The sequence below is a fragment of the Erpetoichthys calabaricus genome, chromosome 1, assembly GCF_900747795.2.
Source record: "Erpetoichthys calabaricus chromosome 1, fErpCal1.3, whole genome shotgun sequence".
NCBI lineage: Eukaryota > Metazoa > Chordata > Cladistia > Polypteriformes > Polypteridae > Erpetoichthys > Erpetoichthys calabaricus.
In genome coordinates this window covers 156,447,921-156,465,249 of record NC_041394.2, presented here as the reverse complement: position 1 = coordinate 156,465,249, position 17,329 = coordinate 156,447,921, and the positions used below count along the sequence as shown (strand labels likewise).

The following is a 17,329-nucleotide window of genomic DNA, read 5'->3' as shown; positions in this document are numbered from 1 at the left end:
CTGCCAGAGGTAGGAGTTGAAGCTACTTCTGACAGGGGGCTCTGCCAGACGTTCCCAGCAGACCCTCACAACACATTTGGGCCTACCAGGCCTGACCGGCATCCTCCCCCACCATCGAAGCAAATTCACCACCAGGTGGTGATCAGTTGACAGCTCCGCCCCTCTCTTCACCCAAGTATCCAAGACATGTGGCTGCAAGTCCGACGACACGACCACAAAGTCGATGCCAAGTGCACATATGAACACCCCTATGCTTGAACATGGTGTTCGTTATGGACAATCCATGACGAGTACAGAAGTCCAATAACAAAACACCGCTCGGGTTCAGATCGGGGGGGCCATTCTTCCCAATCACGCCCTTCCAGGTCTCACTGTCATTGCCCATGTGAGCATTGAAGTCTCCCAGCAGAACGAGGGAGTCCCCAGAAGGTATGCCCTCTAGCACCCACTCCAGGGACTCCAAAAAGGATGGGTATTCCAAACTGCTGTTTGGCGCATACGAAGGTGGAGGGAGGCTACCCTCTCGTCCACCGGGGTAAACCCCAATGAACAGGCTCCAAGTCGGGAGGCAATAAGTATACCCACACCCGCTCGGTGCCTCTCACCGGGGGCAACTCCAGAGTGGTAGAGAGTCCAGCCCCTCTCAAGGAGATTGGTTCCAGAGTCCAACTATATCTAGCCGGAACCTCTCTACCTCGCGCACTAGCTCAGACTCCTTCCCCTTCAGAAAGGTGACATTCCACGTCCCAAGAGCCAGCTTCTGTAGCCGAGGATCGGACCGCCAAGGTCCCTGCCTTCGGCCACCACCCAACTCAAATGCACCCGACCTCCTTGGCCCCTCCCATAGGTGGTGAGCCCATGGGAAGTATGGGAAGTATCCTGGATTATTATAATAATTTCAGGCTAAGGTTCACTTCCGCATCTATGACATCAGATTTGCATAGACTAGAGAAGGGGATAATAACAGGTCGTACCATTTCAGTCACCCTGTCTGCCCTAGCCAAAAACATGGTTGTCATCACCACAACATCAGTCCCAGCGCAAGATGGATCCTCCAAGGCCTACATAAACTTATCAAATGGGCAAGGATGAGCTTCAAACCAAGCATGTCTAGGTCACTGGTGCTGATGAAGGGTCAGGTGATGGATAAGTTCCACTTTGCACTATCTAGTGACATCATACCATCCATCTTCAAGCAGCCAGTAAAACATTTGGGGAAAGTATTTGATACCAAGCTCAAGGACTCCATTTTGATCAAAAAGACCAACAAGGACCTGAAAAGTTGCTTATGAAGGTGGACAAATCATGTCTACCAGGAAGATTTAGGGCTTGGGTCTACCAACATGCTATCCTGACCAGGATCCTGTGGCTGCTGCTGGTATATGAGGTCCATTTGACAACAGTCAAGTTGATGGAGAAGAGGATTAGCAGCTGCCAGCAAGGATGGTTTGGTCTGCCACATTGGCTTAGCAATGTGGCACTTTATGGCAGCAGTAAAACACCTTGCAGCTGCCCTTTAGTGGTCTAAAAGAGGAGATTATGGTGTTACACACAAGAGAGGCACTCCTATAGAGACATTCAAAAGGCCCCAAAGTAGCTGCAGCAGGTATTGAAGTGTGAACAGGGAGGAAGCGGAAGGCAGCTGAGGCATTACAGGTGGCAGAATCTTGGCTGAGAAAATTCAAGCAGGCATGGAGGAAGAAACAGCAAGCAGGATGGTCAGTCTGAAACATCAAGGAGAATGAAGAAGGTGGGAATCAGCAGAGCAGAGGAAGGTAATGTGGGACAACATCCTGCAAGCAGACTATTACCGTGTCCGCTTTCTGATTCAGATAGCGTATGATAGCCTGTATTGTAAATTGTATTGTAGGAGCCAGCATATTACCTAAAGACAGACGGGGCTGAATGGGCGAATGACAGCGAAATGTCAGACAGATAGACAGAGTGCTGCATTCCACAAACCTCTAGAATATTCGCATTACATTTAAAAAGCCCGGGAATGTTGAACAAGGCAGGTGGAGGCTCACCGGGAATTTGTTCAATACAGCTTAATAGAAGATACATACAAAGAGAAGCACAGCATGCAACTCTGGAAGATGACTGGAACCCTGGAAGAGTGAATGCGAATTAAGAAACCACCAGAATAGCTGTGGCTAGTTTCTGTACCAGTTAGTTTACAAACCATTTCTCATGGTCATAAAAGCAGGAAGGTGATTCTTCTGAAACTATGGCTGTGGATCTCTCATTGTTAAATAAACATGCCCATTATGTGTGTGTCTCTGTCTTTCCATATTGGTGCTTGTTACAGTATTATTCTTAATAATAATAATAATCATTACATTTATATAGCACTTTTCTCAGTACTCAAAGCGCTATTCACACAGGGAGGAACCAGGAAGCGAACCCACAATCTTCCACAGTCTCCTTACTGCAAAGTAGCAGCACTACCACTGCGCCACCTGTGATGTCTTGATGTTGTTGCGTACTGGCAACAATTACGTGCAGCTTAGCACAATATCCAACCTTACTATGTTTTTCTTTTTCTTCTTCTCCTATTATGGATATTATTATTATTATCTTGTTTGTGGTGAAGCCTTAGCATTAGTACTAGGAAACTACAAAACTTCATCATGAGTGCCATTTTACAGTTCAGAGTGCCATAACATTGTGACATCATTCATTCTAAAACATTACCTTCTATACTTCACTGTGAGTGGATGTAGGATTTTTCATGACTAGTTCTCATGTCCTACTCTCAGATAGGACAAATTCTTATCCTAGTCAGACTTTTAGTGCAATTCCCAGGAGTAGTTCTGAGAGACTTGATAAATACCGGCACAGATCCTCATATGCCAAGTTTCAATAGTTCCACAGCAAAGTGCATGGCTCTACAGTATATATACGTAGTATGAGAGAAAAAGCATGGTGGCAGGCCAGATGCAGAATTCTTTTGATAACTGGATGGAGTCTTAGAGTGTCAACAGAGAGTTCACACCACAGTATGCTGCAAATCTCAGAAGCACAGTCCACAATAACTAGCCTTTCCGGGCTACCTCCAGGCAGTGTTTTACCCCACCTGCTGCTGTGCATGCTGCAGTGGAGGTAAAAATGCCTTAGGATATCACATACTCTTTTTCATGCTGGGAGCTCTCAGAATAAGCTAAAGGAACTCCCTCAGGATACTAGAGAATGGGACAAAATCATAACTAGGTTGTTTTGGATTGTTACTGATAATAGAATGTACATAGGAAGCAAGGTCCATGTGAAAGGGTTCTGACCTATAATGCATTGAGGGAGGTCACTGAAAATCCTCAAGACTGGCAGATGGTACAAGAAACTTTCCAGTTGAGACAGGACTATGCTACCTTACAGAAAGGGTGGGCAGGTTGGAGGTACCCTGGAGGGCTAAGATGTGCAAGAACAGAAGGGGTTACAAAAGTGAAGTCTAGTTTGAGACAAAAACAATAATTTTCCAGTGGCAAGAAAGTAAGGGAATTGTAGTGAGCAAGCAGGATAATCACCCCAGTGGACAAAGAGAATGGTCAGGATATACAGTAACTAAACAGGGGCAGAGTTCATTGTTTCATATTTTCTTTCTTTCTCTGTAAATGCTCCCTTATTGTTCTGTTAAGAACAGTTGGCAAAACTGAATAATTGGTTGGACTGGCATTGTTTTATTCAGGGTCCGAGTTGGACACAATGGTGACCTATTTACTGTATAAAAATGTTACCAGCTTCATAGCATGCCATAACATTCAAGTACAAAATAACTAACACATACTTATGTTCATTTAAAGACAAAATAATAAAAAGATCAAGTCAGTCAATTAAATAAATATACTATAGTTCTTAACTGTCTTCTTCACACATCGTGCAAACACTTGATATCAAAATGTACCTTCTACAGATGTAGTCTGTTGCTCCTGTGGCCTATCAATTGACAGCAGGCCCAGGTAGCTGAGTATAACATATTTAGTTTCAAAATGAAAACCCTCTGGCACGCCAACTGTAGCCATTGTCGATAATATTTTCATTCAGGGGTTCAGGCAAATGGGTTTTCCTATAGAGAAAAAAAAAAAAAAAACACACATATATTATATGTATGTATACTATATTATATATATATATATATATATATATATATATATATATATATATATATATATATATATATATATATATATATATATATGCACACAGGAGAAAGATATTCATGAAATTAGATATACACTAAAAATAATGGCCAAATATATGAATACATTAACCTAAGCAAACATAATTCAGCCTATGATAAGTAAAAGTTGCATAATCTGATAAAAATTAGGATAAAAATAAATAACTTTTGATAAAAGTTACTTTTATTTAGATAAAGTGAATTCTGGCATTTTTTTTTTAATTCTTCAACCATCTTTAACTATTAGCTCCACCAAAATGAAGTAAAAAAAGAGTGGGGGGCGCGGGGGGACTGAAACTAAACCAAAACTGAAAAATAAAAAATTGAAAAAATATTAGGATATAATTTTTTAAAAATTTTTGGATGCCATTATGGTCTACAGTTTGCTATCACAATGACACTAGAAGAAGACAGGGAATAATTTGAGACACATGAGCGAAAGGTTATGCCTGCAAACCTAATTTTGAAGATGGCTCTTCCTGTTTTTTCAAGATCATTTTCATGCATGACTCGAGTATCATAATAATAATAATAATTCATTACATTTATATAGCGCTTTTCTCAGTACTCAAAGCGCTATCCACACAGAGATGTGACCATTATGCTTGATGTCAACTACACATCAATTTTCAGTCCTCTCTCCTTCTTTTCATATCAAATTATGAGTACTGGCAACTCAGTATTAAGGCTAAAATTTACACAGCACCACACCACTTACTTCTTTCAATCTTTACAGTTGTTATTGTTATGGTTAAGCCAGGTTAAAATGTATATATATATTTATTATATTGCTTGTTGTTATGTATTTATAACATATCATTTATATTATATATTTCTATTACTTGTCTAATTGTGTATTTTCTGATAATTAAGTTTGTATATGCTTAGCTATGGTTGCTAATCATCTTTGATTCCCAAGAGGTTGAGTGACCTGTCTATCACTGTTTAGGGACCGCCCCTAGCCAATAAAGGCAGGATAGGAAGTGAAGTCCCTTTGCAGTTTATTAAAACAAAATAAATAATAATAATAATAATGGCATGGTGGCGCAGTGGGTAGCGCTGCTGCCTCGCAGTTGGGAGATCTGGGGACCTGGGTTCACTTCCCGGATCCTCCCTGCGTGGAGTTTGCATGTTCTCCCCGTGTCTGCGTGGGTTTCCTCCGGGCGCTCCGGTTTCCTCCCACAGTCCAAAGACATGCAGGTTAGGTGGATTGGTGATTCTAAATTGGCCCTTGTGTGTGCTTGGTGTGTGGGTGTGTTTGTGTGCGTCCTGCGGTGGGTTGGCACCCTGCCCGGGATTGGTTCCTGCCTTGTGCCCTGTGTTGGCTGGGATTGGCTCCAGCAGACCCCCGTGACCCAGTGTTCGGATTCAGTGGGTTGGAAAATGGATGGATGGATAATAATAATATCAAAAAAGGAAGCAAAAAGAATTTACCCAAAAAGCAATCTACAGTAACAAAGTCCAGATACTCAAAACCAGTAAATGTAATCTAAAGACATGCAAAAATATCCAAAAAACTAAGAAAATCAAGTGAAGGTAATACTTTACAGAAGGCTAAAGAGTTGACTGCATGTTAAAATCCTATTTTGTGCTTTCCTCCATACTGCAAAAACTACGTTTACAAATACTTCAAAATGTTCTGAAAAAATCATCAGAAAGCACTCTGATCTCCTAAAATATGACAGTGATTTTACTGTAAAAAAAAAGCAGTTTTTAAAATTGATTTTAAATCCAGACATCTTGTAAATCTAGTTTGTTTAATAAGATTGGTAATGATAAATTTGGGTCACTGATGAACAGAAACATGTTGTCTGCATAAAGAGATTTTTTTATTTCATTCCTTCAACTTCCTAGTTTTGATGAAGGCCAGAGGTTCAATAGCAATAGAATTGGTGATTGTGGACAGCTTTGTCAGGTACCATGTCCTAATCTGAAAAAAATTTTGTTTTTTAACCTGTATGGAAGCTTCAGGGCTTAAATATAGTAACTTGATGCACACATATCTGAAGTAAACCTACATTTATGGAATACAGTAAATAGACCACTCTTTTCTACTATCAAATGATTTAAATGAGTCTTGAGTAGCTACGATTTATGGAAGCTTATTTAGTGAGGGCACATACAATACATCAAACAAGGGGCAAAGATTGGAGTACAGCCACCTGCCTTCCACAAATCCAGTTTGATCTTGTAATATTATAGGGAGCACTCTCTCAATTGTTTTGGTTAAACTTTTGTGAATGCCTTAACATTATTATTTAGTAATGAGGTTGGTCTAGAAGACATACAATACCAAAGGGTTTTTATTTCATTTTGGAAATGCAGTAAATGATGCTTGACATAATGTGTGGGGTAGAATATTATCTTGAAATACTTTTTCATGACACTTTACAAGCCAGTTAGGCTGCGTGGTTCAAAACTCTATAAACAGAGCTAAAACACTTCATGACACAATGTGTCATGGGACATGGAATCTTGTACTACAGAGTGTTTTATGCATACAGAAAAACAAGCAAGGGTGTACTATATTTTATTTATATTGCATGTATTTTATTTTCAATAAAAAGTTGATTATTTGAGCATGCAGATGTGAAATATTTTTGAGTATATGTTAATTGTCCTTTGATGAACTAGCACACGATACTGCTCTCTGCCTTGTGCCTGATGTTTCTGAAATGAGTTCCAGTATCTCACTATCTTGATTTGGAGTATCTGACTTTGGGAATGTTGATAATTATTTCCTATAACCTTACATATTTCACTTTATAATATGTATTTTATTTAGTCTACAGAACAGCACAAATACATTCTGAATTAAACACAACAAATTTAAAATATAGAAAAATCATCAAAACAAGCTAACATGAAAATTAATTTCAACTGATCACCCTTTTCTGCTACAATACAATGTTCATGGGAGTTTTGATTTCATATGAAACTGCTAAACATCACACTAATTTCTACTTATTTTCTATTGTACTGTATCTAAATAATTGACAAAATGCACAGAAACAAATATACTTTTTTTGTCATTAACCTGCATGAACGATGGATGTATTTGTGCTTACAGACAAGTGAAGATTAAATTTACATTGATTCAGAAAAACAGATGATAGTTCATCTTTAATGAATTAAGCATTTTTATCAAGATACATATATTGCATATGTTTCTAATGAAATAATTACACCTTCAGCAGCAGCTTTTAGTCAGTGGCAGAGTAGCAGTGACATATTCATTTTATGGTTACCATTGCTGCTACCCATATCAAGAGTCCTGTGTTTAAATTTGTAGTGCAGTTGTGGTCTGTGTGGTTTTTGCACATTCACCTAAATCTATGTAGGGTTTTTCTCTGGTGTTCCAGTTTTCCTCTCACATCCATGGGACTCTAAACTGGCCCAACACAAATGTGGGTGTGTATGAGTAGAGCCCTGTAATGGACTGGCACATCCTGTCCAGGGTTACTTCCTGCCTTGTCCTCAATGCAACTTCAACAGTCTTATGATGCCCAGAGTGGGGGTATGTCATCAATAATATACTTTGGAAAATGATGATCCACGGAAAAGCAATAGATTAAGAAAACAAAAAACAGTGATCTCATTGGAAAATATTTGGCAGATTCTTGCCCTTCAGATTGTACTCACATGTGTTCAGTTGAAATGAAAAAAGCAGAGAATCTTTTATTCTGGGTGACCATGAGCTTTTCAAAAATACAGTACTTTTTTAGTGCTATCTCTGATAGATAGCAGTTCCATTATAAGCTCTTCAACCGGAGCCACACTAAGCTCAAATATACTACTACCACCTAACCAGGGAAGTAGTATTTACAACAAAGGAGGATTCCTGGAGTCATTGTGCCTTTCATATCTATGCATTTAACTATTTTCTGAAATAATTTTATACCAGTGGTAAAAGGCAGGAAACAATTCCATTTTAGGGCACAAGTCCATGCAAATTAGCAGCCAATCAAACAAACAACGTGTCTTTTGACAAAGGAGGCAAAAAGGAAGGGAACCTAAACAATTCTAGGAAGAATATGCAAATTCCTCACAGGTGGCATGGCACCACAGCTGAGAAACAGTCTAACTTGGGTTCCAAAGTTCATACTAATAACAACTGGCAATCAAGTTATTTTCTTTTGAAAGAAAACGCACTGGAGTAATGTTTATAGTGGTAAGTATGTCTGCTGAATAGCTGTATCCCAATGTTCGAAATGTACTAATAAAACAGTTTTCAATTTTACATTCTTAATACATAACACTAACTGTAATTGTTATTCAATTGCAAAAAAAAAACACTGACCAATTTCTGCATTGACTGTACTGCCTGCTCATTTATGCAGCTTATTTAAAATAAACCCAGCTAACTTTTTTTTTTTTTAAATACACCAGTTACAGATCAAAATAGTTTATTCATTTTTGAAGTCCCTTTAATAAGCAACAATTAAAGAAGTAAAAATTAAAGTGTGCTATATTCCAAAAAGATGTGTAGTTAATTTTGTTTCATTTGGACTCATCTCCAACAGACAGAGTAAAAACAAAATATCTTGTGGAAAAATCACTTAAACACTAAAGAACACAAAACTGGACATTTATTTGTATTTATGGACTGAGGAAAATAAGCAAATAATGTAGTTAATAAAAAACAAGAATTAACCTTAGGTAAAGAAATCTGGGTGGATGGAAAACCATGTGGACACTGATTTCCAGGGCAAAGAACAGAAAAACTGGGCCAAAGGAATATATTCCTATTTACTATGGTGAATAGCGGGTAACCTATACACTGTGTTAGTTAATTCTTCACAGTTATTGCTGGTGTCAGTTACTCGGCAGCACGATAAATTTATGCATTCCATTTGTCATCACACGTTTACTCCAAATTGGTCACTTTATCACTGAAACGGATGTGGATGTGAAAGGGGTGTCTTCTGTTTATTTGCCAAAGAAAACAAGGTTAATAAACTTTCTACAAACAAATTTCAGCACCTTGGTAATAATTCCAAACATGCATTCAATCATGTTTTTTTATTCTATCTATTTTTTCCAATATATTACTGTAATGGCCTGTGTCTATCCAAGCAGTATCAGGCAAAAGGCAAAAAATAGCCATGAAAAAGGGGCAGACCACTGCAGAGCCTAGTTACAGATGCACACTAAATACTCACTTCACTAAAGACTAATTTATGGTCTCAAATTACCCTAACAGCCATGTGTATGGGGTTTGGGAGGAAAACTGAAAACTCACAAACCATGGCAGAACATACTAATCCCATCAGAAGGTGTTCAGGATTGAGATTCAAACACAGTCACTAGGAGCTGCGAAGCAACAGCACTAACTACTGTCAGGTGCCTATTTGAACATACTTATTGGTAATCGTAATAAAAAGTATCAGTGAAATAAATATTTGGAAAGAAAAAAAATAAAATGAAAATATTTCACATTTCTCAAACATTTATAATTATTATGACTGCTGATGACATATCTTCTACCCATAGAACACAGCCAGTTTGGTGCCGTCTTCACAAAATGGGATTAGAAGAGTGCTTCTTATACCCAATAGTGTCTGGTGTCTGTTATCCAGTAGAGTATTCCGAGACAAGCTTCCTAGTCTTTTCCCATGAAAACTAATTTGGGAAAACCAACTGTGTATGCATATCCACATGTAGATATGTGGCTTTGCCACATGTTGCTCCTTTCTGTCCTCCTTTATGACAAAGAAATTATGTTAGGCTCAAAAAGTTCCCGGAGGCTGAGAATACTCTGAGAGAACTTTTTGAAACTACAGACTGGGATATCCTGCAGGGATCTCATAATGAGAACATTGAGGAAGTTGTTGACTGCACTACTGACTACATCAACTTCTGTATGGACATTGTAGTTCCAGTAAGAACAGTACGCTGCTATGCTAACAACAAGCCATGGATTACAAGTGACATCAAGGGCCTTTTGAATCAGAAGAAAAGGGCTTTTAAAGACGGTGATCAGCATGAGCTCAAGCGCGTGCAGAAGGAACTCCGAGTCCAACTCAGGGCGGCGAAGGAGCAGTACAGGAGAAAGCTGGAGCAGAAGTTGCAGAATAACAGCATGAAGGAAGTGTGGGATGGGATGAAGATCATCACTGGCTGCAGCTCGAAGCGGGGTACCACCATTGAGAGAGACGTGAAGAGAGCAAACCAAATGAACAACTTTTTTAACAGGTTTGACCACCCTAACCCACTCTCACTCTCACCTCAGAGTACTGCACCCTCCACACATCCTTCTGCTGATACCAGCATAGGAAAGACATCCCCACCCATAATAACAACAGCGCAAGTGAGCAGAGAGCTGAGGAGACTTCGTGCCAGCAAAGCAGCGGGTCCAGATGGAGTATCGCCACGACTGCTGAAGGTCTGTGCATCGGAGCTGGGGGGTCCTCCACAGCGCATCTTCAACCTGAGCCTGGAACAGGGGAGAGTCCCGAGGCTTTGGAAAACATCTTGTATCACCCCAGTCCCAAAGGTATCACGTCCTAGTGAGCTGAATGACTTTCGGCCTGTTGCTCTGACATCACATGTGATGAAGACCATGGAGAGGCTGCTGCTTCACCACCTTAGGCCACAGGTTCAACACGCCCTTGACCCTCTGCAGTTTGCATATCAGGAGAAGGTGGGAGCGGAAGATGCCATCATCTATATGCTACACCGATCCCTCTCTCACTTGGACAGAGGCAGTGGTGCTGTAAGAATTATGTTTCTAGACTTCTCTAGCGCCTTCAACACAATCCAATCTCTGCTCCTTAGGGACAAGCTGACAGAGATGGGATTAGATTCATACCTAGTGGCATGGATCGTGGACTATCTTAAAGACAGACCTCAGTATGTGCGTCTTGGGAACTGCACGTCTGACATTGTGGTCAGCAACACAGGAGCGCCACAAGGGACTGTACTTTCTCCGGTCCTGTTCAGCCTATATACATCGGACTTCCAATACAACTCGGAGTCCTGCCATGTGCAAAAGTTCGCTGATGACACTGCTATCGTGGGCTGTATCAGGAATGGGCTGGAGGAGGAGTATAGGGACCTAATCAATGACTTTGTTAAATGGTCCGACTCAAACCACCTACACCTGAACACCAGCAAAACCAAGGAGCTGGTGGTGGATTTTAGGAGGCCCAGACCCCTCATAGACCCAGTGATCATCAAAGGTGACTGTGTGCAGATGGTGCAGACCTATAAATATCTGGGAGTGCAGCTGGATGATAAATTAGACTGGACTGCCAATACTGATGCGCTGTGCAAGAAAGGACAAAGCCGGTTATACTTCCTTAGAAGGCTGGCTTCCTTCAACATCTGCAATAAGATGCTGCAGATGTTCTATCAAACAGTTGTGGCGAGCGCCCTCTTCTACGCATTAAGAGGAAAGACGCCTCACGCCTGGACAAACTGGTGAGGAAGGCAGGCTCTATTGTTGGCATGGAGCTGGACAGTTTAACATCTGTGGCAGAGCGAAGGGCGCTCAGCAGGCTCCTATCAATTATGGAGAATCCACTGCATCCACTAAATAATGTCATCTCCAGACAGAAGAGCAGCTTCAGCGACAGACTGCTGTCACTGTCCTGCTCCACAGACAGATTGAGGAGATCGTTCCTCCCCCAAACTATGCGACTCTTTAATTCCACCAGGGGGGGTAAACGTTAATATTTAACATTATACATAGTTATTGTCTGTTTTTTTTACCTGTATTATTATCATTCTTTAATTTAATATTATTTATTGTATCAGTATGCTGCTGCTGAAGAATGTGAATTTCCCATTGGGATTAATAAAGTATCTATCTATCTATCTATCTATCTATCTATTAGTGTTTGTGGAAGTGTGCATGCATGTGCCTTCCAATGGACTCAACAGGAGTTCAGGACTTGTGTCTACTTTACACCAATGCTGGCAACAAATCCTTTCTCTCTGAGATCACACCTACACTTAAGAACAGCTAATCCTCCTGAAGCAAAGCATGTCTGGGACAGACCAGTACTTGAATGGCAACCATCTTGGAAAAGGTTTTGGTTGCTGCTAGAGAGGTGTTGATGAGGCCAAAAATGGAGTCTACCCTGTGGTCTGTGTGTAGATCCCAATGTCCCAGTGCTATAAAAATGGCTTTGTCCATCATATGAAATGTAAAACCAAGGTCATGAATCTCTCTGTTATCGTAAACGATCCCTAGGCATCTTTTTAAAAAAGAAGTAGGTTGTTTTCCAATGTCCTAACTAAACTGTCCATCACACTCTCATCTATTCTGGCCCCCCAATCATCCCATCTCAAATTGGTCTTCTCACACCCCTTCACCACAAAATGGCTAAAGTGAAGGCAGACAATTTGCACTAGTACGCTCGCCACACATCATCCAGGTGGATGCTACATATTGGTGGTGGTTAAAGTGGTTCCCCACTGTCTATATAAAGTGGTTTGAGGAGAGAGAAACCCCTTCTCAGTTCACTATATAAATTAATTATTTTTATCCTGGAATAAGTAGAGTGAATAAAATGGACAGTGTAAATACACAATCTCATTTTTAACTCCTGAAGTGGTGGAGTCAGAGATAAATGAACCATAAGATCTGGGGTACAACAATAAGACAAAAGTTGTGTTATGAACAAAATAAAATGATGCTGGGTTGGGATGTCTTTGAAACGTGGACAAAAGGCAATTTGGAATTAGTTCAACAACTAGATTTAATTCTATAACTGCAACTAAGTAGTATTAAATTATACTACTTCTGACCTGCAATTCATGATTCTGGAAAAATGACACTTCAATGGAAATTATTTCTCTTTCTGGGATTAAACTCAATCAAAATTAAAATTCACAAATATATGTCTTTATTGCTGCAATTGTAAGCTTGCCAGAATAAAAATAAAGTTTATAACCTTCACCTAAATAACACTGCTCAAGTTTCAAACAAGCACAGATAAAGTCAGTTAAAGGACAAAAGTTTTTTTCAGGCCTCACGGTTTCTAACGGACTTTCTACTTCAGAGTGACACTGCAGAATGAATATCAAACGCATCAACAGATTGTTATGGTTTCAAACTCTCGGACAAGCTGCTTAATTGGGGAAAGTCTGGCCCTCCTTGCTCGCGTGCAAGGTGCCGCCTGGAAAACGAACTTACAATCGTTCGCTGTAGACCCTGGAGGTCAGGCGCAAAGGTGTCGTTCAGAGCGAAACCCGTTGACTTCAAAGTGTCCACTGAATCGACTATATCACTTTTCCCTGCTCGACTCCTCAAAATCCGCCCCACGATGACAGCTGCACCCTGAAAACGGGTGCTCCCGCTCTCACCTTTAATGTGGCTGTCCACACGCCGCAGGGACTCAGAAACTCCGCGATCTCGCTCTCTCTCTCTCTCTCTCTCCCCCTCAGTTTCTCGTTCCTAATTTAGCGGCTCAGCAGCCATCATAAAACAGCCTCTCTCTCTCTCTCTCTCGCTCGCTCGCTCAGACACATACACACACGCGCGCGCGCGCATGCATACATATGCATAAGCACACGCACACAAACACACTCCCGCTCACTTTCTCTCTCCCTCCACACGCACGCAGCCAGACTGTGCAGCTTCAGAGAGGAGGAGGCGGGGTCAAGGGGCACCGATGCCATAAAGACGAGTCCGACTGGACATGCCGTTCTTCAGTAGTTCGCTTGTTGCTTTACTTGCCTTTTAAAAACAAATCCGAAAAAAAAAATCGGAATATGTGAGCTTTTAACTTGGAAACTCAGTTTTGTTTCTTGCTGGATTCAAATGTTCCTTAATAGCATAATGAGTTAAATGCTATTTTAACGACATGTTAGTAGCTATAAATATAAACCTGTGGTACAGTCTGATATCATCTTACTTTCCCCTACAAACCTATTATTGACAGCAGCCGGTCTCAGTTATCCAAGACATAAGTTCTTATGTCAGTTTTGGGGGTTGTTGTTTGTTTTTATTGTAAGATTTATATAAATACCTTGAGTTTCTGTGAAGTTATTTCACCACAGGGACAAATAAAGTATCATTTACCTATCTAACGTACTTTATCTCAGACTAGTAGTAATGTCTAACCATTCCTCAAAAAAATCCTCAGTTTAAGCCCATGTAAACAAATATACAAAGGACTGTTAAGGGCAAACGTTGGCAGAAACGTAACATTCTTGAACTTTGCAAGTGGATGAGGTGTATTTTGTGATGGACTGACACTCCGTTCAGATTAAGTTCCTGCCTTGTGCCAGTTATACGTGCTGGATTAAGCAGAATGGATAGGGTTCGCGATTTGAATATGACACAATACAGTTTAGTCTTCTACTTACTGCATTTGTTTAGCCTCTTGTCTGGTTAGCAATTATCTAAACCAGTCAAGTAACGTTAACTTTGTTCTTAAGTCCCACTATTGCGCCTCGCCCCTGAGGTTTTCATCCGTTTTTATGTATTTTTATTTATTTATCAAACAAATGGACCCCTTCCCCCACGCTCTTTAATTTTAAAAACATATATGAACGTGGTCAAACTCAAGGGGGTCCGCCATCCCGTCCTTCGGCTTTACATGTATGGCGGGAGTTAGGCTGAGATAATGACACCATCAAATCCTATAGAAACGCTCCTGTACGTTTTGTATCTCGGTTCCCGGGATAAAATGAAAGATACATAAAATTTACAATGCAAATACTATGTTAAAGAGACATACCCTATGCTTAAAAAAATAACGCTTACGATTAATTGCATTTGTTGTGTCGTTGTCGATATTTTCTAAGCTAATTTTTAAAATGTCTAATATACATGGCTGCTAATTTCCATTGCATACTGTAAAGCCAATTTTCCGACCCTGGAAACAAAGTTGTATCTTTCTAATTGAGGAATTATTTTTTTACTGATCAGATCTTTTCTAGATAAATACAGCATTCGGGAAACATACCGTACATACCATAGCACATATAAACGTGCCAATTAATAAACTAAAGTATAAAATGAACACAGTACACAATATAGGACAGTTTGTTTAAAAATGGAACCTGGCAGAAAATAGGACACACGTGACTTCAAGGACGGCGGTCATGTGATAGTCCAGTCACGTGAGAGAATGCCCTTGGACACACAGGAAGAGGCGTTGTCTTCAAAATAAAGCTTGCGGGCGTAACTTTTCACTCATGTCTCTCAAATTATTCCACGTCTTGCAGCATCAGCGAGGGGGCTAGGGAGCTGCAGACCAGCTAGGCAACAAGGGATGCAAGCCAGGGGTGACGCTTCATCATATATAGTAGCTTGTTCAGAATATTTACGATATCTTACCTGCGAAATGGCGTTCATATTAAGTACTCATGCATGTCAAGTATATTTATATTGCGCGCTTCCAGCCATTTACCAATTAAAACATTGTTTTTTGGAAGTGCAGTAAAACTAAACATTAACTCAAAATTGTACTTTTCGTGACTATAGCGTCAAATGATGGAGATTCTCTTTCCCTGTCGGAAAACGTTAATTCGTGCGGTTAGTGCTGATTTGCAGATAAAGCAAAACCATCTGTTACCGCTTACCTGAAATTCTCTTACACCGTCTGAAAATCTCATCGCATCGGACTCCACCCACTCTGGTCTGGATACAGGAAAACAAGGATTTTACATAACATGCGCAAACCCGCTTAATTCGAAGGGAGCTAGAGCCTGGCCCGATGGCACAGGGTGCCAGTCCACCATACTTGAAAGGGACAGTTTAGAGGCGCTAATTGAAGAACCACGTACGCCATTAGGTAAATCGATTTTTGAGTCTAGTCTGAGTAAATGCAAGAGTGGAGGTGAACCGTGGCAAGCTTACTTGGCCTTAGATGCCTATGCATGACAATCGAACTGCCATTAAAGCATTTTAATTTTGTATCTTTCTCACAAAGGATTGATGGAAAACAAACCATTTTGTGTAACATCCCCTTTCTAAGCAATAGTGCAATCGGTTCCTGCGACATTGACTTGGGCAAAACGAATGCAGTGAAATGAACGAGTCCGAAATTAGCTACTTATTAGCAGCACCTTACTCCTTTGGCCATTTATTCACCTTCAGCAAACTACTTTTTCACACCGCTTGTACAAACCAGTTACCTATTAAACGTTTACAGCAAGACAGATACTTTTGATAAATAACAGTTGTGTTTTGCTCGACCTAATGCGGTTTCATGATCAAATTGATTGGCAACGTTGCCACACTGTCATTTCTAATGAATGAGAATTACTGTGATTTAATGGGTATTTAATGGGCACTGTGAGAGGCAATTGAAAGTGAGGCTGCTTGTCTCCTTGATGTGGTAGTAGACCGTGCCAGCAATGGCACAAAGACGTGCTACTGGGGTCTTTTTTGCACACAGCTGTCAGATTGCATATAGATGCCCCCTCTCATTGTGCCCATGTTCACATTAACCAGTTAGGCACATACTGGTGCCTAACTGGTTAATGCGAATATACATACATATATATATCTTTATGCGATATACATACATATATCTTTATATCATATTGTGTTTTTTTTTTGTTCTTTATTTTGCCTTTATTTTTGGGGTCAGAGCACAGGGTCAGCCAATGTACAGCACCCCTGGAGCAATTACAGGTTAAGGGTCTTGCTCAAGGGCCCAGCAGTGTAGGATCTCTTTTGACAGTGACGGGGATTCGAACCGGCAACCTTCTGGATACCAGCACAGATCCTTAGCCTCAGAGCCACCACTCCGCCCCTATTTATTGTGTCAGTTGTGAATTCAGGCTCTTGCACTCTTCTATAATAGTTTGCCTTTGTCATGTTTTGTACAATATGTGTGTTTTATGTCATTGCTTCCTTGAGTCATAGTTGATATGCAGTGACTCCACAGAATCATCCACCTAAAGAAGCCATTTTAAGCCAGATACTTGGCACCACCCTTATTTAGCCTGTCATATCCTGTAACAGAATGTGAGCACTATTGACAATCAGTGACTTTGGTCAGTAAGTGGTGCATCTTACTTTCTTGGCTTAGTGTATTTCTTCTCTTATAGACAGTCACTTTCCAATTTTGATTTGTTTCTTGAAACCAGTCAGTTTTTGTGTTGGGTTTTACATCACCTCATGTCGATACAGGTTTTGTCTCACATCCCAACAATCTTTGTGGTAGGAAAGTTGGTGTTTATAATACAGAG

The 17,329-nt window shown here is 40.4% G+C and overlaps 1 protein-coding gene across 2 annotated transcripts in view; it reads right to left on the bottom strand.

Annotated features, from left to right (window-relative positions):
- The window catches only part of bcl2l13 (BCL2 like 13), an 87,153-nt gene extending 71,333 nt beyond the window's left edge, over positions 1–15,820 (bottom strand). Inside the window, exons 1-2 of one of the 2 annotated variants that reach the window (XM_028807855.2) lie at positions 15,713–15,820; positions 3,899–4,060 (exon numbers count right to left, since the gene is read on the bottom strand). In XM_028807855.2, the coding sequence (XP_028663688.1) occupies positions 3,899–4,034 (136 nt within the window). In that variant the 5' untranslated portion in view covers positions 4,035–4,060; positions 15,713–15,820. Of the gene's footprint in view, positions 1–3,898; positions 4,061–13,486; positions 13,656–15,712 lie in introns of those variants that run through there. The other variant, XM_028807846.2, reaches the window with a different exon arrangement.
- Positions 15,821–17,329: the final 1,509 nt, after the last annotated feature.